This window comes from Salvelinus fontinalis, chromosome 12 (genome assembly GCF_029448725.1).
Source record: "Salvelinus fontinalis isolate EN_2023a chromosome 12, ASM2944872v1, whole genome shotgun sequence".
Classification (NCBI taxonomy): domain Eukaryota; kingdom Metazoa; phylum Chordata; class Actinopteri; order Salmoniformes; family Salmonidae; genus Salvelinus; species Salvelinus fontinalis.
The window spans coordinates 15,147,750-15,171,625 of record NC_074676.1 but is presented as its reverse complement, the minus strand read 5'-3'; the positions used below and the strand labels follow the sequence as shown (position 1 = coordinate 15,171,625).

The 23,876-nt window shown below is 42.2% G+C and overlaps 1 protein-coding gene across 11 annotated transcripts in view; it reads left to right on the top strand.

The window, feature by feature from the left end:
• LOC129866863 (liprin-beta-1-like) overlaps positions 1–23,876 on the top strand; it is an 83,846-nt gene that overhangs the window by 3,252 nt on the left and 56,718 nt on the right. For 9 of the 11 annotated variants that reach the window (XM_055939862.1, XM_055939865.1, XM_055939859.1 and 6 more), the window contains exons 2-3: positions 18,580–18,664; positions 22,593–22,804. In XM_055939862.1, coding sequence (XP_055795837.1) covers positions 18,601–18,664; positions 22,593–22,804 — 276 coding nt within the window. In that variant the 5' untranslated portion in view covers positions 18,580–18,600. Of the gene's footprint in view, positions 1–18,073; positions 18,140–18,579; positions 18,665–22,592; positions 22,805–23,876 lie in introns of those variants that run through there. The other 2 variants (XM_055939855.1, XM_055939864.1) reach the window with 2 other exon arrangements.

Sequence of the window (23,876 nt, the reverse complement as noted above, 5' to 3'; positions counted from 1 at the left end):
TATGGAACACACTAGGTGTTTCTCAATATGCATGCTACCGTGCACCACACTCTCATGCTCCTAGTGCATTCTCCGAGGATGTTCTCTTGAGTACGTTCTTGTGTGGAGAACGCATTAAACATTACATTTTGAGAAGCATTCGTACTCCTCCAACTGTATTACCTCACTCTGCACCTCCCCATTCACTGGGTCGCTAGATAGCAATTCTTTGTAGCTAGCCAGCCAGCCAGCCCTATTGACTTGCTATGGACTTACCCATTCACTGAACCTTCTTCCAGCCAGGACAATGGCAACAATAGTCAAAATAAGATATACACAAAGCAAATGTTTTACTTCACAACTATCAGCTAGCTATATGTGAATCGTAATAAAGTACCTAACCAGATAGTTTAACAGGAAAAAAATGACCTAAAACGAATGTTATGCAAGGTAGATGTCAATTCTTTGTGGGTAGTTAGCCACAAATAATTGTTAGTTAGCTATCTGGCAAGCTAACAGTAGTAGCTAGCCAGTTAGCCCTATTGACTTACTATGGGCTTGCGATATACGCACACTACGGTGGGTATTGTAGGCAGGTAAAGATGTCACAATATAAATGGCATGTATTTATTAACATATCAAGATCAAATATTGTAGTCGGGCAACATATGAGATGTGAATAGGCAACATTTAATTCCAAAGTTGGAGTGTATACTGTCTCGCTTAAGCTCAAATAATGTTGGCCATTGATTTCAAAAAATGTTGCGTAAATCTTTGTGGTTGGGTCATATTTCTGGGCATACTTTCAGTTGAAGCTTGCATTGATGTATGCTTCAAAATATGTACAAACTGAGTACGCATTCGAGAAGTGCCCGCCGTGTGCCGTTTCGCATACTTTCATTTGACCCTCCCGTGCTCCAATTTGCGTGTTTAGAGAATGGTAGTATGCATTTTGAGAAACACCCGCTGAGCCTTGATATGGTTTGCTACTGAACTCATCTTTTCAGACATCCTTTTGAACGTTCCGGTTTGATATAAAGATGCGTTACCTCAATACCTTACAGAGGCTTAGACGACTTTAAAATGATTTCAAATAGTATTTGAACCCATGTCTTGTAAAGGCTGGCTGCAGACAGTTGTTAATGAGCGATGCGTGGAACATAGCTGCAGAGTAAGCATTACCGCCATTAAGCATGCTTTCTTAGGAAGTCTTGTCGAATTTGTCTAGCTGTTGCGTACACAGCACTAACACATTGAATGCATAGAGGCCTTGGAGGATGATTTAATGTCAGAACTGCTCAGATGAAAGTGTTCAGACATGATTCCTGAACTTGTGAACTTAAAATGGATGACAAGTGGGCAGCAGGCTTCAGAGCAGTGAGCACATCTGGTGTGGAGATGCCTGTCTGTTGGAAGTGTGAGGGGCCAAGTGTTTGGCAGGTGTCAGCCAGGCAGGCCACTATTTGTCTTCAGGGATGTGCTGAAATAGTGGTTTGAGTTGGGCTACATCACAGATTGTGTCTGACTTTGATTGAATAGCATCATGAGACATTGTAAACAACTTGCTCCCGCAGAAACGATGCAGGACATGTGCAGTCTTAGCTGTGGATTGTTACGGCTGTTGGTTCTGTGATGTTGTGGCTTATTAGAGTTTAGCCTTACTGTTAATTGTCCTGATTCTAGTTTTTCCATGGTTCCTCCAATGCACAGTGAGAGCACTGCTATCACTAATAGCATATTTGCCTCGACCTTTCATGGTCTTTCTGGATTGGGCTGAGTCAAGTGCAGTCTACCATCTCATTTTGTTTGTCTGACATGTGAAGAGACAAAATAAAAGCAGACTTGTGGACAAATTCCACCTTGAGACAAGTCAAGTTAATTCTCCACTTGCTCTCTGTGATCTCTGAAGCTTTGAATGTCTGCAGCTTAGGCTACAACAGTGAAGATGCAACTTCTTACAAATTAACAGGACTGACTTTTGTTTTATGCTTTATTGACAGTTTGTGTCACTGATGTTGATTGTCTTTGGCTCTGTAACGGTAGTCCTCTTCCTCTTCATCCGAAGAGGAGGAGCATGGATTGAACCAAAACGCAGCTTCTGAAGTTGACATATTTATTTACAGAAAAGACGAAAACACGAACTTCACTATAACCTAACAAAACAACAAAACGGAGTAGACAAACCTGGACATGCGAACTTACATACAACGCAGAACTCACAAACAGGAAAATGATTACACAAAAGACCGAACGTACAAACAAACCGAGAACAGTCCCGTGTGGCGTAACATACAAACACTGACACAGGAGACAACCACCCACAAACAAACAGTGTGAAAACACCTACCTTAATATGACTCTCAATCAGAGGAAATGAAAAACACCTGCCTCTAATTGAGAGCCATATTAGGTACCCATAACCAACATAGAAACAGAAAACATAGACTGCCCACCCAAACTCACGTCCTGACCAACTAACACATACAAAACTAACAGAAAACAGGTCAGGAACGTGACAGGCTCTGTGATATGATTTAGTCCTATTTTTGGCCACCTGAGTTTTGGATTATTGCTTTTGAAATTACTTCAACCATGGGCCTAATACAAATCCAAACTATTTAGAAATGCGTATGCTTCTGAAAGTTAATAATTTTAGAGTTACCAGAAACTCTGGAATTACATTTCAGGGGGAGATTAAAGGGTTTTAGACTCTTGGAAGTATTTAAAGTCATTCAGAGGATTTCTGTCAAACTTGCTGATTAGCCCCAAATTACAGTGCCTTCAGAAGTATTCACACCCCTTGACATTTATCACATTTTGTTGTAAGAGCCTGAATTTAAAATGGATTAAATTGAGATTTTCTGTCACTGACCTACACACAATACCCCATCCATGTCAAAGTGGAATTATGTTTAGATTTTTTTTTTTTTAATTAAAAACTGAAAGGTCTTGCATCTAAGTATTCAACCACTTTATGGCAAGCCTACACTGCATTCCGAAAGTATTCACCTTTGGCAGTGATTACAGCCTCAAGTCTTTTGGGGTATGATGCTACAAACTTGGCACACCTTGTTCCGAAGCCACTCGTGCATTGTCTTGGCTGTGTGCTTAGGTTTGTTGTCCTATTGGAAGGTGAGCCTTCGCCCCAGTCTGAGGTCCTGAGTGTTCTGGAGCAGGTTTTCATCAAGGATCTCTCTTTACTTTCCCTCGATCCTGACTAGTCTCCCAGTCCCTGCCGCTGAAACATCCCCACAGCATGATGCTGCCACCACCATGCTTCACCGTAGGGATGGTGCCTTGTTTCCTCCAGACGTGATGCTTGGCATTCAGGCTAAAGAGTTCAGTCTGGGTTTCATCAGACCAGAGAATCTTGTTTCTCATGGTCTGAGAATCCTTTAGGGGCCTTGTGGCAAACTCCAAGCGGGCTGTCATGTGCCTTTTACTGAGGAGTGGCTTCCGTCTGGCCACTCTACCATAAAGGCCTGATTGGTGGAGTGCTGCAGAGATGGTTGTCCATCTGGAAGGTTCTCTCATCTCCACAGAGGAACTCTGGAGATCTGTCAGAGTGAACATCAGGTTTTTGATCACCTCCCTGATCGAGGCCGTTCTCCCCCGAATGCTCAGTTTGGCCAGGAGGCCAGCTCTAGGAAGAGTCTAGGTGGTTCCAAACTTCTTCCATTTAAGAATGGTGGAGGGCACTGTGTTCTTGGGGACCTTCAATGCTGCAGGCATTTTTTGGTACCCTTCCCTAGATCTGTGCCTTGACACGATCCAGTCTCAGAGGTCTACGGACAATTCTTTCGACTTCATGGCTTGGTTTTTGCTCTGACATGCACGGTCAACTGTGGGACCTTTCCAATCAGGCCTGATCAACGACGAGACAGAGACCTGGCCGTGTGGTACCAGGACAACAACCTCTCCCTCAACGTGATAAAGACAAATGAGATGATTGTGGACTACAGGAAAAGGAAGACCAAGCATGCCTCCATTCTCATCGACAGGGCTGTAGTGGAGCAGGTTGAGAGCTTCAAGTTCCTTGGTGTCCACATCACCAACAAACTAACATGGTCCAAGCACACCAAGACAGTCGTGGAGAGGGCATGACAAAACAGGAGACTAAAAAGATTTGGCATGGGTCCTCAGATCCTCAAAAGGTTCTACAGCTGCACTATTAAGAGCATCCTGACTGGTTGCATCACTGCCTGGTATGGCAACTGCTCTGCCCTCCGACCGCAAGGCACTACAGAGTGTAGTGCGAATGACCCAGTACATCACTGGGGACCAGCTTCCTGCCATCCAGGATCTCTAATCCCAGGTGGTGTCAGAGGAAGGCCCTAAACATTGTCAAAGACTCTAACCACCCTAGTCATAGACTGTTCTCTCTGCTACCGCACGGCAAGCAGTACCGAAGCGCCAAGTCTAGGTCCAATAGGCTTCTTAGCAGCTTCTACCCTTCTACCAAGCCATAAGACTCCTGAACATCAAATGGCTCCCCAGACTATTTGCATTGCCCTGCACCCCCTCTTTTACACTGATGCTACTCAGTTATTATCTATGCATAGTCACTTTAATAACTCTACCTACATGTACATATTACCTTGACTAACTGGTGCCCTCGCACATTGACTCTGTACCGGTACCCCCTGTATATAGCCTCGCTATTGTTATGTTACTGCTGCTCTTTAATTATTTGTAACTTTTATTTCTTATTCTTATTTTTTCTTTTAAGTATTATTATAATTTTTTTATATTGTTAAACTGCATTGTTGGTTAGGGCTTGTAAGTAAGCATTTCACTGTAGGGTCTACACCTGTTGTATTCGGCGTATGTGACAAATTTATTTGAAGTATACACTGGAGTTGCTAACCAAGACGACATTGAATGGCCTAGTTTCAGTTTTGACTTAAATCTGCATGAAAATCTATGGCAAGATTTGAAAATGGCTGTCTAACTGATCAACAACCAACTTGACAGAGCTTGAAGAATTTTTTGAAAGAATAATGTGCAAATATTGTACAAACCAGGTGTGCAAAGCTCTTATACCCTGACTACACCGCTCGCGTCGCAAATAAATGTAGGAATCTAAGTTATTCAATTATTGCACCCCCACTGCTCGCGCGCGTCAATGTGCGTCTGCGTTGCCAAGGGCTAAAATAGAAGTCATTCCTATTTCTGATGCAGATCGCGCTGCAAGTCCTGCCTCTCCCCATCTCCTCATTAGTTTATAGAAGCAAGTACCCATGTGCCATCTCCTCATTGGTTATACCCACGTGGGTCATTGAAAGACGAATTGTGTTGCCGGTTGCCATGGTAATACTATGAAAGTTTAGATGCCAATCACCATATAAGTTCAAAGATGAAAAAGCCTGGAAGGAGGAGAGATGACTAGAAACGATTCGGTTGACCGTTTTATGTGTGGATTAATTGTCGGAGTAGAGGACCTTATGCATTTCAGGTAAAATAACAACTCAATGTTTATATCCCAGGACAAATTAGCAGCAACAGCAAGCTAGCTAAATAGGACAAATTAGCTAGCAAGTGCAAGCTAGCTAGCTAAATTGCCATACATGTTTAATGCTTTTCGACCTGTCCCCAAAATCATGTCATTGGTTCAGTTTGTTTTGATATTTTAACCTGCGTATCGTGATCGCGTTTGGTGTAGGGGGACAAAATACATTTATGCACGATGTCGCACGTGCGCAGCCGGTTTGGGTTCCGTGTTAGACTTAGTCATCTTTGGCAGCGATTACAGCTGTAACGTATTGACTCAGGGGTGTGAATACCTATGTTTATGAGATATTTCTGTATTTCTAAAAACATGTTTTCACTTTTTCATTATGGGTTATGTTGTGTAGATGGGTAAGAAATCAATTGAATCAATTTTGAATTCAGGCTGTAACAACAAAGTTGGAGAAGTCAAGGGTTATGAATACTTTCTGAAGGCACTGTAACAATTTTTCCGGCGAACAAATTGTTATTTTGGAGGTGACTGCAACTATTGAATACAGATCCTAAAAATGACTACTTTTCAAAACTATTTGAATACATATCTCAGAAAGTAACTACTTTTGAAAATGAACCAGTCAAAAGTTTGCACATACCTACTCATTCCAGGGTTTTTCTTTATTTTTACTATTTTCTACATTGTAGAATAATAGTGAAGACAGCAAAACTATGAAATAACACATATGGAATCATGTAGTAACCAAAAAAGTGTTAAACAAGTCAAAATATTTAATATTTGAGATTCTTCAAAGTAGCCAACACTAGCCTTGATGACAGCTTTGCACACTCTTGGCATTCGCTCAACCAGATTCATGAGACATTTCAATTGACAAGTGTGCGTTGTTCAAAGTGAATTTGTGGAATTTATTTCCTTAATGCGTTGGAACCAATCAGTTGTGTTGTGACAAGGCAGGGGTGGTATACAGAACATGGCATATTTGAGCTGTTCTTGCCATAATAAGGCTGAGAGAAATGACAGTCCATAATTTCTTTGACTGACATTCATGTCTTAATCTGGAAAAAAAACATCAAGCACTATGATGAAACTGGCTCTCATGAGAACCACCACAGGAAATGAAGACCATGAGTTACATCTGCTATAGAGGCTAAGTTCATTAGAGTTACCAGCCTAAGAAATTGCAGCCCAAATAAATGCTTCAGAGTTCAAGTAACAGACGCATCTCAACATCAACTGTTCAGAGGAGACTGCATGAATCAGGCTTTCATGGTCGAATTGCTGCAAAGAAACCATTACTAAAGGACACCAATAATAAGAAGACATGCTTGATTCCATGAGCAATGAACATTTAGACCAGTGGAAATATGTCCGTTGGTCTGATGAGTCCAAATTTGAGATTTTTTTGTTTAAACTGCCGTGTCTTTGTGAGACGCAGAGTAGGTGAACGGATCTATGCATGTGTCGTTCCCACCGTGACGCGAGGAGGTGGGATGGTGTGGGGGTGCTTTGCTGATAACACTTGGTGATTTATTTAGAACAGGGGTGTCAAACTCATTCCACGGAGGGCCTAGTGTCTGCAGGTTTTTGTTTTTTCCTTTCAATAAAGCCCTAGACAACCAGGTGTGGGGAGTTCCTAACTAATTAGTGATGTTAATTCATCAATCAAGTATAAGGGAGGAGCGAAAACCCGCAGACACTCGGCCCCCCGTGGAATGAGTTTGACACCTGTGATTTAGAATGTGAGGCACACTTAACCAGCATGGCTACCGCAGCATTCTGCAGAGAGATGCTATCCCATCTGGTTTGTGCTTAGTGGGACTATCATTTGTTTTTCAACAGAACCATGACCCAACACACCTCCCAGGCTGTGTAAGGGCTATGTGACCAAGCAGGAGAGTGATGGAGTGCTGCATCAGATGACTTGGTCTCCACAATCACCCGACCTCAAAACAATTGAGATGGTTTGGGATGAGTTCAACCGCAGAGGGAAGGAAAAGCAGCCAACAAGTGCTCAGCATACATGGGAACTCCTTCAAAACTGTTGGAAAAGCATTCCAGGTGAAGCTGGTTGAGAGAATGCCAAGAGTGTGCGAAGGATGGCTACTTTGAAGAATCTCAAATATAAAATATATATTTTTATTTGTTTAATACTTTTTTTGTTGGTTACTACATGATTCCATATGTGTTATTTCATAGTTTTGATCTTTTCACTATTATTCTACTATGTAGAAAATAGTAAAATAAATAAACCCTGAAATGAATAAGTGTGTCCAAACCTTTGACTGGTATATATTTGACTATCAGCCTGAAACTATTGGATTGGTTGCCTTCAACTAATGGCAGGTTTGTATCTGCAACTGCATGTGTAAGATAGAAATATAATGAATAGATCACCCACAATACTCTATACTATTCCAATCTATCAGTCATTTTGGATCTACACAATACATTTCCATTCTCCTGAATGTCCATTGCCCCAGGTGTACATAATCAAGTAAAATCAATTAACACATTTATTTTGTACATACAGTTGAAGTCGGACGTTTACATACACTTAGGTTGGAGTCATTAAAACTTGTTTTTCAACCCCTCCACAAATTTCTTGTTTACAAACTATGGTTTTGGCAAGTCGGTTAGGACATCTACTTTGTGCATGACACAAGTAATTTTTCCAACAATTGTTTACAGACAGATTTATTTCACTTATAATCCACTGTATCACAATTCCAGTGGTTCAGAAGTTTACATGCACTAAGTTGACTGTGTCTTTAAACAGCTTGGAAAATTCCAGAAAATTATGTCATGGCTTCTGATAGGCTAATTGACATAATTTGAGTCAATTGAAGGTGTACCTGTGGATGTATTTCAAGGCCTACTGTCAATCTCAGTGCCTCTTTGCTTGACATCATGGGAAAATCAAAAGAAATCGGCCCCCCCCCAAAATTTGTAGATCTCCACAAGTCTGGTTCATTCTTGGGAGCATTTTCCAAACGCCTGAAGGTACCACGTTCATCTGTACAAACAATAGTACGCAAGTATAAACACCATGGGACCACGCAGCCGTCATACTGCTCAGGAAGGAGACGCGTTCTGTCTCTTAGAGATGAACGCTCTTTTTGAGCGAAAAGTGCAAATCAATCCCAGAACAACAGCAAAGGACCATGTGAAGATGCTGGAGGAAACTGGTACAAAGTATCTATATCCACAGTAAAACGAGTCCTATATCGACATAGCCTGAAAGGCCGCTCAGCAAGGAAGAAGCCACTGCTCCGAAACCACCATTAAAAAAGCCAGACTACAGTTTGCAACATTTTGCAACATGAGGACAAAGATCGTACTTTTTGGAGAAATGTTCTCTGGTCTGATGAAACAAAAATAGAACTGTTTGGCCATAATGACCATCTTTATGTTTGGAGGAAAAAGGGGGAAGCTTGCAAGCCGAAGAACACCATCCCAACCGTGAAACACGGGGGTGGCAGCATCATGTTGTGGGGGTGCTTTGCTGCAGGAGGGACTGGTGCACTTCACAAAATATATGGCATCATGAGGAAAGAAAATGATGTGGATATATTGAAGCAACATCTCAAGACATCAGCTTGGAAGTTAAAGCTTGGTCGCAAATGGGTCTTCCAAATGGACAATGACCCCAAGCATACTTCCAAAGTTGTGGCAAAATGGCTTAAGGACAACAAAGTCAAGGTATTGGAGTGGCCATCACAAAGCCCTTAACTCAATCGCATAGAAGATTTGTGGGCAGAACTGAAAAAGTGTATGTGAGCAAGGAGGCCTACAAACCAGACTCAGTTACACCAGCTCTGTCAGGAGGAATGGGCCAAAATTCACCCAACTTATTGTGGGAAGCTTGTGGAAGGCTACCTGGAACATTTCACCCAAGTTAAACAATTTAAAGGCAATGCTACCAAATACTAATTGAGTGTATGTAAACTTCTGACCCACTGGGAATGTGATGAAAGAAATAAAAGTTGAAATCAATAATTCTCTCTACTATTATTCTGACATTTCACATTCTTAAAATAAAGTGGTGATCCTAACTGACCTAAAACAGGGAATTTTTACTAGGATTAAATGTCAGGAATTGTGAAACTGAGTTTAAATGTATTTGGGTAAGGTGTATGTAAGCTTCCGACTTCAACTGTAATTATATATACGTTGATGCTCAACTACTGTATGACTCTTTCAGCATGCCACTGAAAAGGTTGAAAGCTGCTATTCATTTTATTATACCTGACAATACTGCAGAGTCATTTAAAGCCATTTCCAAATAACAAGTTGGATGCTTTTGTAATGGATGTGAAATGGCTAGCTAGTTAGCGGTGGTGCGCGCTAATAGCGTTTCAATCGGTTACGTCACTCGCTTTGAGACCTTGAAGTAGTGGTTCCCCTTGCTCTGCAAGGGCCGAGGGCTTTTGTGGAGCGATGGGTAACGATGCTTCGTGACTGTTGTTGATGTGTTCAGAGGGTCCCTGGTTCGCGCCCGGGTCGGGGCGAGGGGACGGACTAAAGTTGAACTGTTACACTTTGCAAAAACATCTTTGAATATCCGTCTACGGGTAAGTGTTCTTGTTTCAAACACATACTGTACCATTTTTGGGATAGTTTGTATTATTAATAAACTAACATGATATTCCACCAACCTAGTTGATTCAAGAAGGCAGTTTTGTGATATTTAGTTTCTTTTCGACACTTAATAGACATTTGTTTTGTTACTGTTAGCATTCTCAGTAAAACTTAACATGAATCTGTTCTTGTGCATGTTACTATACTTTGCTAATTGCATTTTAATACCCTAGTAATGAGCTGAGTTACTACTGTGCATGAGTAATAGTAACTTTCTTATACCACTTATGTAATTACTCCATTATTATGCAATTATAAAGCAATTTCCAACATCTTATGTAACAACACTGTTGAAATTGTCATAATCCCAAAGTTACAACACGTATAAGAACTAGATGTCAAGTGTTACTGTATTTCCTGATGTCTTACTCATGAAATATATTTGTTAGTAATTTTGAAGCTGCCTAAGTGGTTTACTCAAATGTTGAGGTGATTCCATGTCCCTCATGTATTTAATTGTTGGCTATTGGCTATATTCAGATTTATATCTAAGGGCCCTCCAAACCATGTGCTTATGATCATATATTTAGGCTAATTTAATTGACTTGTTTTTGGTTTTCCATCAAATATTTGGCGGCCGTCAAATACATATGTTTGATTTCAAATAACTTGCATATATTCAAATGCCTTCAAATATGATTAGTTTTTCTGAGACCTGTATTTGAATATCAAAGAAAAAAGTTGCCTTTTAGTTGAAACTCTATATGAACTATATTCGACTACCTCAAGATTTTGAAAAGTTTGTATTTTCAAATAAAACACAACTTTTTTCTGCCCAGGTCTGGTGCCAAGTAGTCGGACGAGTATCGTAACGGATATGAGCAATTGTCCTGATACAATTATGATCAGTGTTGATCAGGAACGCCTCTGGGTGACGGCAAACTTGTCTGCCCACTGCAGATTGAGGACACAGACACACCCCCCCCTCTGCACGCTGTTATTAATCTGCATCTTGTTTAAATCTATAAACATGCAGGGAGTATATTTTGCCAACCTCCTAGTTAGGCATATTAAAACACTTCAGTGTTTTACGATCACGAGTATCATCCGATCCGACTATCAACTGTCATTACGGATACAATTACGAATATGAGTATGGCCAGGTCGACACACCCCTAGTAAGGCAACAGCCGGTGAAGGAAAGCTCTCAGGAGTCTGTGACTCAGGAGTGGAGTTTCACAGGCTCTGGAGAACACTGCACTGTGTGAGTGGGTCAGTGGGATGATTGAAGTGGGCAGGACCATATCGACTCAAATCGTAAAGCAGTGTCCTAACATGCTGGACAGTTAAACTGATGGACTGATTCATTTTGAATGTAATTTTGACATAGAAAAGGCCTGTATTGTTACTTGCATTGATGATTGTCAGAGCTGATATCGTGTGTGTGTGTGTGTGTGTGCGTGCGCAGCCTTTTGATCGGGAAGCTAGACTGAAAGAATGGCCCTGCTGTGCTTTTTTGGCATTTGTCCAATCTACGGCCCAGAAGATGTTTCCTCACTGGTCTCCAAAACAAAGTGTCCAGTGTCCATAGCGGTAGCTCACTCAGTGTCAATAAGTAGGGTAAATGTCTTTAGTTCTTATTCTAAATGTGTCCAATGACCCACACCTGACAGGGTTACCCAGGGAACACAGGAAGGGCTGAACTTTGGCCAACATTTCACCCCACCCCATTTGGATGTGAATATGAACCCCACCTCCTGCCTGTATTAAAACAACTGTATCCGTATTTGAATAGAAGCAACCACTATATGAGTGGGGAGAAAAGAAAAGGGGCTACTTGTGATGCTTCCTCACATTTACATTTTTTTGTTAAATCCTCCTTATGTGAGGGTCTTGCTCCAGCCTAAACGGTGTGTGTTTTCTTTTTTATTATGAGTCTTAAACATGTGCACCCGTGAAAAACAAAACTCCCTATTACTGATTGTTATGTGCAGTCTAATTCAACCTGGAGTACTTCTCACAACACTACATGTCTTCTCTTCCTGGCCAAACCCTCTAACAGCTAAAATGTGTTATTTGAGAGTATTTTCTCCTTTCATCCACTGAAGAATTTCCATCCCATTGCCTCTGTGCAGGCTGGGCGTAATTCCTGGGTGGATAGCTAATGAAATGACAGGCTTATCAACAGAGCTGCTCATTGAGGTTGTACAGTAGGGAGCTGCTGCTGAGGCTTTGGTGTAAGACTGCTCTGGATTTGCTACATTGCTGCTCAAAAGTTGTTTGAAATTTTGCTACTGAATCTAAATATTTCAGGCTATTTGTATTAACCAACAGAGGAACATAGCCTATGCACATCTTCAAAACCTCACCATGATTCTGGTCCAGTAAAGTGTACACTTACAGTGCCTTCAAAGTAGTCTTGACTTTTTACACATTTTGTTAGGTTACAGACTTATTCTAGAATTGATTAAATAGTTTTTTTTCACCCTCATCAATCTACAGACAATACCCCATAATGACAAAGCAAAAACAGTTTTTTAAATGTTTTTTGCTCATTTATAAAAAACTGAAATATGACATTTACATAAGTATTCAGACCCTTTACTCAGTACATTGTTGAAGCACCTTTGGCAGCAATTACAGACTTGTGTCTTCTTTGGTATGACGCTACAAGCTTGGCACACCTGTATTTGGGGGGTTTCTCCCATTCTGCAGATAGGTTGGATGGGGAGCGTTGCTGCACAGCTATTTTCAGGTCTCTCCAGAAATGTTCAATCAGGTTCAAGTCCGGGCTCTGGCTGGACCACTCAAGGACATTCCGAGACTTGTCCCAAAGCCACTTCTGCGTTGTCTTTTCTGTGTGCTTAGGGTCGTTGTCCTGTTGGAAGGTCCACCTTTGCCCAAGTCTGAGGACCTGAGCTCTCTGGAGCAGGTTTACATCAAGGATCTCTCTCTACTTTGCTCAATTCATCTTTGCCTCAATCGTGACTAGTCTCCCTGCAGCTGAAAAATATCCCCACAGCATGATGATGCTGCCACCACCATGATTCACCGTAGGGATGGTGCCAGGTTTCCTCCAGATGTGATGCTTGGCATTCAGGCCAAAGAGTTCAATCTTGGTTTCATAAGACCAGCGAATCTTGTTTTTAATGGTAAGAGTCTTTAGGAGCCTTTTGACAAAATCCAAGCGGGCTGTCATGTACCTTTTACTGAGGAGTGGCTTCCTTCTTATCACTACCTTAAAGGCTTAATTGGTGGAGTGCTGCAGAAATGGTTGCCCTTCTGGAAGGTTATTCCATCTCCACAGAGGAACTTTGGAGATCTGTCAGAGTGACCATCGGGTTCTTGGTCACCTCCCTGACCAAGACCCTTCTCCTCCGATTGCTCAGTTTGGCCGGGCGATCAGCTCTAGGAACAGTCTTGGTGGTTACAAACTTCTTCCATTTAAGAATGATGGAGGCCCTGTTCTTGGGGATCTTCGATGCTGCAGAAATGTTTTGATACCCTTCCCCAGATCTGTGCCTTGACAATCCTGTCTCGGAGCTCTACGGACAATTCCTTCGACCTCATTGCTTGGTTTTTGCTCTGACATGCACTGCCAACAGTGGGACCTTTATATAGACAGGTATGTTCCTTTCCAAATCATGTCCAATCAATTGAATTTACCACAGGTGGACTCCAATCAAGCTGTAGAACATCTCAAGGATGATCAGTGGAAACAGGATGCACCTGAGCTCAATTTCGAGTATCATGGCAAAGGGCCTGATTACTTATGTAAATAAGGTATCTGTTTTTAATTTGGGAGCATTTCTAAAAAACTTTTATCACTTTAATTATGGGGTGATGTGTGTAGATTGAGGAAATGTTTTAAGTAATCCATTTTAGGATAATGCTTTAACGTAACAAAATGTGGGAAAAGTCTGAATACTTTCTGAAGGCACTGTGTATATAATGTGTATACTTGTAGGCAATAGGCATATCATGAATACACCGCAGTCATGAATGTATGAATTGTAGTGCTGAGCGATTGGTGCTTTTTGAAGACGTTTCGATTATCAAAATAATGAATTTTTCTCTCCCTGTCAATCGTGCATTCTTCTCTCTCTCTCTCTGTCTGCCCCATACAGACTAGACAAGTAGGCATGCAATGGATTATGGTTATTGTACTTAATTACCATGTTTTCTGCACTAAACAATGTAGAATATTGGCCTGTTGAAAACTACAACCCCGTTCACATTGCACATTTCGGGCTTGATCTGATTTATCTCTCGAGAAACTGCATATTGAGATCACAGAACTAAATGTAATTCAAATAATTGAACCAACGTTGGTCAGTTGTTAAAAGAATTACCACAATTTTGGTTAATCGCTCAGCACTAATCAATTGTCATTTCCTTCTTTTGTCCATTTGACTTTACATTGTTTTTCTGCCCTTGTATACACACTGTAATACTGTATTGTAGCTTCTTTATGCTGACTGACAGTGTTGCAGGGCTCTACGCTGACCTTTTTTTGCAAGGTGCACGCGTGGGCCTAAAATGTAGGCGCGCACAGAAATGTAGGCTCTCAATATAAAATTATTTAGGTAATAAAGCTAGAATCCTTCATTTTTCTTGGCGCTCTGGTGCTCCCAAATTAAAATTCCAGGTCGCAGAGCAAAATATTTTGGCTCAGATGCGAGTAAAATGGCCGCACTGTAGAGCCCTGTGTTGTGGAGAAAATTCCATGTCAGATGCAGACTAGCTATGGATGACCTTTCTCTAACTTGATGCTTCATTTGTCATGTCTCCACCATGACATTATTAACTGCAAGTCTGCACTTAAATATTCTACCCAACCATCTCATTTTATGACCGGCTATATTGTCAGAAGGCATGTTTGACTAAGAGGAATCCTTTAAGTTCTTATTGTATTTTTCTTGGATAGCTAGATGTCCAGCTAGATTTCTTGGCTGTGTCCTTGCATATTCTGGCTCTTGGCGATCTCATATAATGGCGTTTGTGTCAGCAAGCCAGTAATGAGATTTTCCTGTGAAGCACTGAGCCGACTGTTGATAAGAAAGCGTCACATTTTTATGCAGGGGTTTCCTCTACTCACTTCCTACCCTTTTAGACTCTAGCTTAGCCTCCCCAGGGTTTGTTTACATTTCATTATTTTATCTTTTGCTTTAAAATACCTCAATCTCTTTAAATGCTCTAGTGATGTAGTGATTTCATTTTTAAACTAAGTAGGTGTAAGTAGGCCTACGAGCCGATCACAGCTCAGTTGATAAGAGCATGACAGCAATGCTCCGGTCATGGGTTCCATTCCCACAGGGATCACACAAATACAAAACATTTATGCACTCACTGCAACGTAAGTAAATAGTGGCGTGTATTACATAACCCTAGTGGAAAAACTCCTATCCCTAATTATATGTATCTTAAAGGCATCTGCATGCTTCCCATCCAAGACATTTTGTGACATTTTGGTCTTTGGCAAGGTTTTTTCTCGAGGCAAGCCGAAGTTCGGAGCCGACATCTACACCCCTTCGTCGGCCATTGGTCAACAGATTCTTCAATTAAGTGTTTGTCATTCAACAATAGACGATTTGTTTTCGTGCACATTTTTTCTTGAAGTACTGCACCAAACATACTTTTGGTCATGTAGTGTATGTGGACACCTGCTCGTCACACATCTCATTCCAAAGTCACGGGCATTAATATGGAGTTGGTTCCCTCTTTGATGTTATAACAGCCTCCACTCTTTTGGTAAGGCTTTCCACTAGATGTTGAAACATTGCTGTAGGGACTTGCATCCATTCAGCATGAGCATTATTGAGGCCGGGCATTGATGTTTGGCAATGAGGCCTGGCACGCAGTCGGCGTACCAATTCATCCCAAAGCTATTAGATGGGGTCAAGTTCTTCCACACTGATCTCAACAAACCATTTCTGTATGGACCTCATTTTGTGCACGGGGGCATTGACACGCTGAAACAGGAAAGGGCCTTCCCAAAACTGTTGCCACTAAGTTGGAAGCACAGAATTGTCTAGAATGTCATTGTATGCTGTAGCTTTAAGAGTTCCCTTCACTGGAACTAAGGGGCCCAAACCATGAAAAACAGCCTCAGACCATTATTCCCCCTCGACCAAACTTTACAATTGGGGCAGGTAGCTTTTTCCTGGCATCCGCCAAACCCAGATTCATCCGTCGGACTGCCAGATGGTGAAGCGTGATTCATTACTCCAGAGAAGGTGTTTCCACTGCTCCAGAGTCCAATGGCGGCGAGATTTACACCACTCCAGCCGACGCTTGGCATTGTGCATGGTGATCTTGGTGTGCGGCTGCTCGGCCATGGAAACCTATTTCATGAAGCTCCCGACAAACACTTCTTGTGCTGACATTGCTTCTAGAGGCAGTTTGGAACTCGGTAGTGAGTGGTGCAGCCGAGGACAGAAGATTTGTACGCGGCATGCGCTTCAGCAATCGGCGGTCCCGTTCTGTGAGCTTGTGTGGTCTACCACTTTGCGGCTTAGCTGTTGTAGCTCCTAGACGTTTCCACTTCACAATAATAGCACTTAAAGTTGAATTTGACGAACTGACTTGTTGGAAAGGTGGCATCCTATCACAGTGCCAGGTTGAAAGTCACTGAGCCCTTCAGTAAGGCCATTCTACTGCCAATGTTTGTCTATAGAGATTGCATAGCTGTGTGCTTGATTTTATACACCTATCAGCAACAGGTGTGGCTGAAAAAGCCAAATCCACTAATTTGAAGGGGTGTCCACATACTTTTGTATATCTGGATATCATTCAAGGGTTTTAATTTATTTTACTATTTTCTACATTGTAGAACTGTACTATAATAGTGAAGACATCCAAACTATGAAATGACACATGGAATCATGTAGTAAGCAAAAAAGTGTTAAACAAATCAAAATATATTTTAGATTCTTCAAAGTAGCCACCCTTTGCCTTGATGACAGCTTTGCACACTCTTGGCATTCTCTCAACCAGCTTCACCTGGAATGCTTTTCCAACAGTCTTGAAGGAGTTCCCATGTATGGTGAGCACTTGTTTGCACTTTTCCTTCACTCTGCGGTCCAACTCATCCCAAACCATCTCAATTTGATTGAGGTCGGGGGATTGTGGAGGCCAGGTCATCTGATGCAGCATTCATCACTCTCCTTCTTGGTCAAATAGCCCTTACACAGCCTGGAGGTGTGTTGGGTCGTTGTCTTGTTGAAAAACGAAGGATAGCCCCACTAAGCGCAAACCAGATGGGATGGCATATCGCTGCAGAATGCTATGGTAGCCATGCTGGTTAAGTGTGCCTTGAATTTAAAAAAAAATCTGAGTGTCACCAGCAAAGCACCATCACACCTCCTCCATGCTTCACGGTGGGAACCACACATGCGGAGATCCGTTAACCTACTCTGTGTCTCACAAAGACGCCGGTTGGAATCAAAAATCTCAAATTTGGAGTCATCAGTCTAAAGGACATATTTCACCCGGTCTAATGTCCATTGCTCGTGTTTCTTGGCCCAAGCAAGTCTCTTCTTATTGGTGTCCTTTGGTAGTGGTTTCTTTGCAACAAGGCCTGATTTACAGTCTCCTCTGAACAGTTGATGTTGAGATGTGTCTGTTACTTGAACTCTGAAGCATTTATTTGGGCTGCAGTTTCTGAGGCTGGTAACTAATGAACTTATCCTCTGCAGCAGAGGTAACTTTGGGTCTTCCTTTCCTGTGGCGGTCCTCATGAGAGCCAGTTTTATCATAGTGTTTGATGGTTTTTGAGACTGCACATGAAGAAACTTTCAAAGTTCTTGAAATGTTCCTTGATTGACTGACCTTCATGTCTTGAAGTAATGCTGGACTGTCATTTCTCTTTGCTTATTTGAGCTGTTCTTGTCATTAATATAGACTTGGTCTTTTACCAAATAGGTTATCTTTTGTATATACCACCCCTACCATGTCACAACACAGCTGATTGGCTCAAACGCATTAAGAAAGAATGAAATTCTACAAATTAACTTTTTAAATGGCACACCTGTTAATTGAAATGCATTCCAGGTAACTACCTCATGAAGCTGGTTGAGAGAATGCCAACAGTGTGTGAAGCTGTAATCAAGGCAAAGGGTAGGTCATTTCAAATATAAAATATATTTTGATCTGTTTAACAAATTTTTGGTTACTACATGATTCCATATTATTTCATAGTTTGGATGCTTCACTATTATTCTACAATGTAGAAAATAGTAAAAATAAAGAAAAACCCTTGAATGAGTACAGTAGATGTTTCCCAACTTGACTGGTACTGTGTAGTCAGATGTAAAATTGTGCGACTAAGATCTCCTTGTCAAAATATACATTTCTTAGACGAATTCTGACTATTTTGAGGAGTTGCATACTGGCTACAGCATCTTAAGATGGACAAACAGTACTATAGTTCCTTTCTCAGAATGTTCAATGAAGGTCTTTTAAGGGAGTATGCGATCACACTCGTTCGTCTAGCTGAACATAACCCGAAGCATATGGAACACTTAATGTTTCATTGTCCCTTTCTCTTTCTCTCCCAGGGTGCCCACTAAGTGTTGAAGATGATGTCTGATGCCAGTGACATGTTGGCAGCAGCTTTGGAGCAGATGGATGGGATAATAGCAGGTAAGGGTCTCTTTTTTTGCATTGACATGAGGAAGAACAAGGAGTGATCTCGCAGCGTCATATTCACTGGCTCCACATTATCAGTCAGTAAGACTTGGGACTGTATTCACAGAGTGAGTTATTTTTTACTTCTAGGTCATAATAAGCTCATATGGGCAGGGGGGTACCTGATCCTCTCTAGATCAGCACTCCTTCGCTGAGACGCTTGATTAATACGGTAATTAATTTACAGTAAAATATGCGTCGTGATGCTCACTGATGGCTTGTTGGTCATATCTGGCCGAACCCGTGTAGCTCTACAACACATATTTCAACATGAGGACGAACATTTTTAGACTGATAAATTAACCGTTTCACGCATGAGTTCCAAGTATCTCTAACGTTTTTTTTACTGCGTGTGATGTCACAATGCACTCACTGTTCCAAAATGTGACCGTTACGCCAAAGGACAGTTAACCCGCACTGCCCTCAAGCCAAGGCACGTTGCCTGCTAATTATCTATAGGCTATCTCTCAACTTCTCAATTTCAACTTATTTTCTAACAATTTAAAGTTTTTAATAACAGTTTCAATTAAGATGTTTTCCGCCTCTTTCATTTACATAGAAGTGGTCAATTTCTGTTTGAGGCTTTTCTGACCCGTACAAACTTCTCTCTTCAACGAGAGCCCAAGCACTTCCCCAATCTTTTCCCAGATCAAGTATTCAGACATTTGCGTGTCTCCGGGTTCTGTTCGAACAGAACCTGTGCAAACTTATTCCCCCTGGCACATTTTCCTACTGGCACCCGCATTGCCTTTGTTGTGTTCCTTACTACTAATAACTTTGGACGTGTGCGTTCCTATCAAAGTAAGTGCCTTATTACGTTGTCATTATAGTTTCTGTGTATCGTGTCGTCGTTTCTACTCTAGCACAGTGTATTCGGAAAGTATTCAGATCACTTGACTTTTTCCACATTTTGTTACGTTACAGCCTTATTCTAAAATGAATTAAATCAATACAAAATCCTCAATCTACACACAATACCCCATAATGACAAAGTGAGAACAGGTTTGTAGACATGTATTAAAGATACCTTATTTTCATAAGTATTCAGACCCTTTGCTATGAGACTTGAAATTGAGCTCAGGTGCATCCTGTTTCCATTGATCATCCTTGAGATGATTCTACAACTTGATTGGAGTCCACCTATGGTAAATTCAATTGATTGGACATGATTTCCAAAGGTACACACCTGTGTGTGTATATATATATATGGTCCCACAGTTGACAGTGCATGTCAGAGCAAAAACCAATCCATGAGGTTTGAAGGAATTGTCCTTAGAGCGCCGAGACATGATTGTGTTGGGGCACAGATCTGGGGAAGGGTATAAAAAAATGTCTGCAGCATTGAAGTTCCCCAAGAACACAGTGGCCTCCATTATTCTTAAATGGAAGAAGTTTGGAACCACCAAGACGCTTCCTAGAGCTGGCCACCCGGCCAAACTGAGCAATTGGGGGAGAAGGGCCTTGGTCAGGGAGGTGACCAAGAACCCAATGGTCATTCTGACAGAGCTCCAGAATTCCTCTGTGGAGATGGAAGAACCTTCCAAAACGAAAACCATCTCTGCATCACTCCACCAATCAGGTCTTTATGGTAGAGTGACCAGACGAAAGTCACTCCTCAGTAAAAGCCACATGACTGGACTCTCAGACCATGAGAAAGATTCTCTGGTCTGATGAAACCAGGATTTAACTGAATGCCAAGCGTCATGTCTGGAGGAAACCTAGCACTGTCCCTAAGGTGAAGCATGTTAGTCGCAGCATCATGCTGTGGGCAGGTTTTTCATGGACTGGGAGACTAGTCACGATTTGAGGAAAAGATGAACGAAGCAAAGAACAGAGGTCCAACGCTGTGTACGACTCCCTTCACAGAACAGCGCAAACTGGCTCTAGCCAGAATATAAAGAGGAGTGGGAGGCCCGGTGAACAACTGAGCAAGAGGACAAGTACATTAGTGTTTCGTTTGAGAAATAGATGCCTCCCAAGTCCTCAACTGGCAGCTTCATTAAATAGTACTCACAAAACACCGGTCTCAGCGTCTACAGCGAAGAGGCGACTCCGGCATGCTGGCCTTCTAGGCAGAGTTCCTCTCTCCAGTGTCTGTGTTCTTTTGCCCGTCTTTTCTTTTTATTGACCAGTCTGAGATATGGCTTTTTCTTTGCAACTCTGCCTAGAAAGACAGTTAGCCCAGTCACGGCCGAATCGATCACAAAATTGTACTGAACAACACTGCCTCGTGTAGAAAGAGGGCTTATATTGCTAGCTAGACTTCGTTTTTTGTCATTTGCCCTCCTGGTCCAGTGGGTCTTGGGTGCTGGAGATGTTTACAGCACCCCTCTATCTGTTTGTCGAAACGGATGGTCTGCCACCCACATGATCCATGGGGTCTGCATTGACCCTCTCCAGGAAGAACTGTCTGTGATTGAATTTGTTGCATTACAGACATTCCTCGTTGGTCTACATGGCTGGACGGCCCACCAGTCGGTTTCTAACCGTGGCTCTCCCAGGAGCGGTGGCGGCTGCAGCAGCCGCTGCTTGCTGGTCTCACAATAATTGTTCTCGCTGTCTCAACTTCTCAAAATATTCTGGATCAATTAAATATGGCTGTGTGTTCCTATGTAAAAGAACATAGAAAGAGGAAGCAGCCATTGTAATTATTTAGCAATCTCGGATAGACGGTGCACAGTAACATAGCTCCCATGAACCTGTATAAACTAGTGTTTCCCCCATTTTGAAAAGCCCGCCTTCGAGGGTGGGAACACAATTGGAACAAGGAAAAGGGCTTCCGTCAGGCTGTAGTATTTACAAAGTGAGGGAAAATGAGTCATCCTAGATATCCTAAAATATCCTGGCAGATAGGAACATACCTGAGACAAGTCCAATGGCTCTATTGAACAAGGACAACCATATCTACTCCCTGCGGGCCACAATTGCTACAGAACACGACTCCATTCATGTTTAGATCAGACAGCAGGCTCAATCAACCGATGACATCATTGGTTGAACTCTATCTGTGCGACCCAAAAAAGTAGACTGGAAAAACACCTCAAATAGTGTGTAGCTGTGAAGTTTCCCTTGAACTCTTTTTGATGATTAGCATGTTTTCAGGCCAGAACTGTTGTCAGGCTAATCTCCATAAAGGTTTCTCTTCAGGAAGTGGACATTTCTTCGGTTGTGTTTTTATACATTTAGTAGCTGATGAGTGAATCTATGAGAAGCCCATTTCAGTACTGCTGTATGATTGTATTAGTATAATGTTAATGCCCAGAGTCAGCCTGGACCTATTTGTCTGCTTTGGGTTAATTATAGGTCTGACATTTTGTTAACTTTCCGATCACATGATGTCCAGGTCCACGTTTCCCATGTAACTTTCTACTGTCCTCATTCAAGTTCTCTCTTTCTCACTATCCCTTTCTATCTCGGTCTCCCACAGCTGTTTTCCTATAGTCTCTCGTGTAAAGCGATTTGGCTTTAAGTAGCTAGATTTCCACACTTGTCATGTTGGCTAATTCTTGTAACAGGGAGCATGATTTAATGGTCAAACCAAGAGTTACTTTCCACTATTCATTGGTGTTTGGCCTGTGCTTTGTGCATTGTTTAGAAATGCAGGGCTGGCGTGCACCCATTATATGTACCATACACTGCAGAATGATTGCACAGAATTTCCTCTTTCTTGGGCTAAAATAAACTCCCCTTGTTTTGTGGGTATAACATCGATATTGGACACAAATAATCAATTGATTAACTTATACCATTAACCTACAAGTATACCTTATGAAAGACTGAACCGTTGTCCCTTTCTCATGGGGAGGCAAGTTGCAAATGGTGAAAGATGCTCTATCTTTAAACTATGGAAACTATCTAATTGAGTTCCCCCCCCCCCACCCAGGCTCCAAGTCCATGGACTACTCCAACGGCCTGTTTGACTGCCAGTCACCAACCTCTCCCTTCTTGGGAAGCCTGCGGGCGCTGCACTTGCTGGAGGACCTCCGGGGCGTGCTGGAGCTGATGGACACCGAGGAGAGGGAGGGCCTGCGCTGCCAGATCCCTGACGCCACCGCAGACAGCCTGGTGGACTGGCTGCAGCAGGGACACCTGATGGTAAGACCAGTCAAAAGTAGTGCACTATATAATCCATAATGGGTCTGCTGTCAAACGACCACCCCTCATCACTGTCACACGCTCCCTAAAACACTTCAGCGAGCTGGCCTTTCTAATCGACGTGGCCCGGGTATCCTGGAATATTGGATATTGACCTCATTCCGTCAGTAGAGGATGCCTCGTTATTCTTTAAAAGTGTTTTCCTCACAATCTTAAATAAGCATGCCCCATTAAAAAAACATTGAACCAGGAACCGATATAGCCCTTTGTTCACTCCAGACCTGACTGCCCTTGACCAGCACAAAAACATCCTGTGGCGTACTGCATTAGCATCGAATAACCCCCGCGATATGCAACTTTTCAGGTTGGGTTAGGAACCAATATACACAGGCAGTTAGTTAGGAAAGCAAAGGCTAGCTTTTTCAAACAGAAATTTGCATCCTGTAGCACAAACTCCAAAAGTTCTGGGACACTGTAAAGTCCCATGGAGAATAAGAGCACCTCCTCCCAGCTGCCCACTGCACTGAGGCTAGGAAACACTGTCACCACTGATAAATCCACGATAATTGAGAATTTCAATAAGCATTTTTCTACGGCTGGCCATGCTTTCCACCTGGTTACCCCTAACCCGGTCAACAGCCCTGCACCCCCCACAGCAACATGCCCAAGCCAAATCCAGATAGCTGATGTTCTGAAAGAGCGGCAAAATCTGGACCCCTACAAATCAGCCGGGCTAGACTATCTGGACCCTCTAAAATTATCCGCCGAAATTGTTGCAACCCCTATTACTAGCCTGTTCAGCCTCTCTTTCGTATCGTCTGAAATCCCCAAAGATTGGAAAGCTGCCGTGGTCATCCCCCTCTTCAAAGGGGGAGACACTCGACCCAAACTGCTACAGACCTATATCTATCCTACCCTGCCTTTCTAAGGTCTTCGAAAGCCAAGTTAACAAACAGATCACCGACCATTTCAAATCCCACCGTACCTTCTCCGCTATGCAATCTGGTTTCTGAGCTGGTCATGGGTGCACCTCAGACACGCTCAAGGTCCTAAACGATATCATAACCGCCAT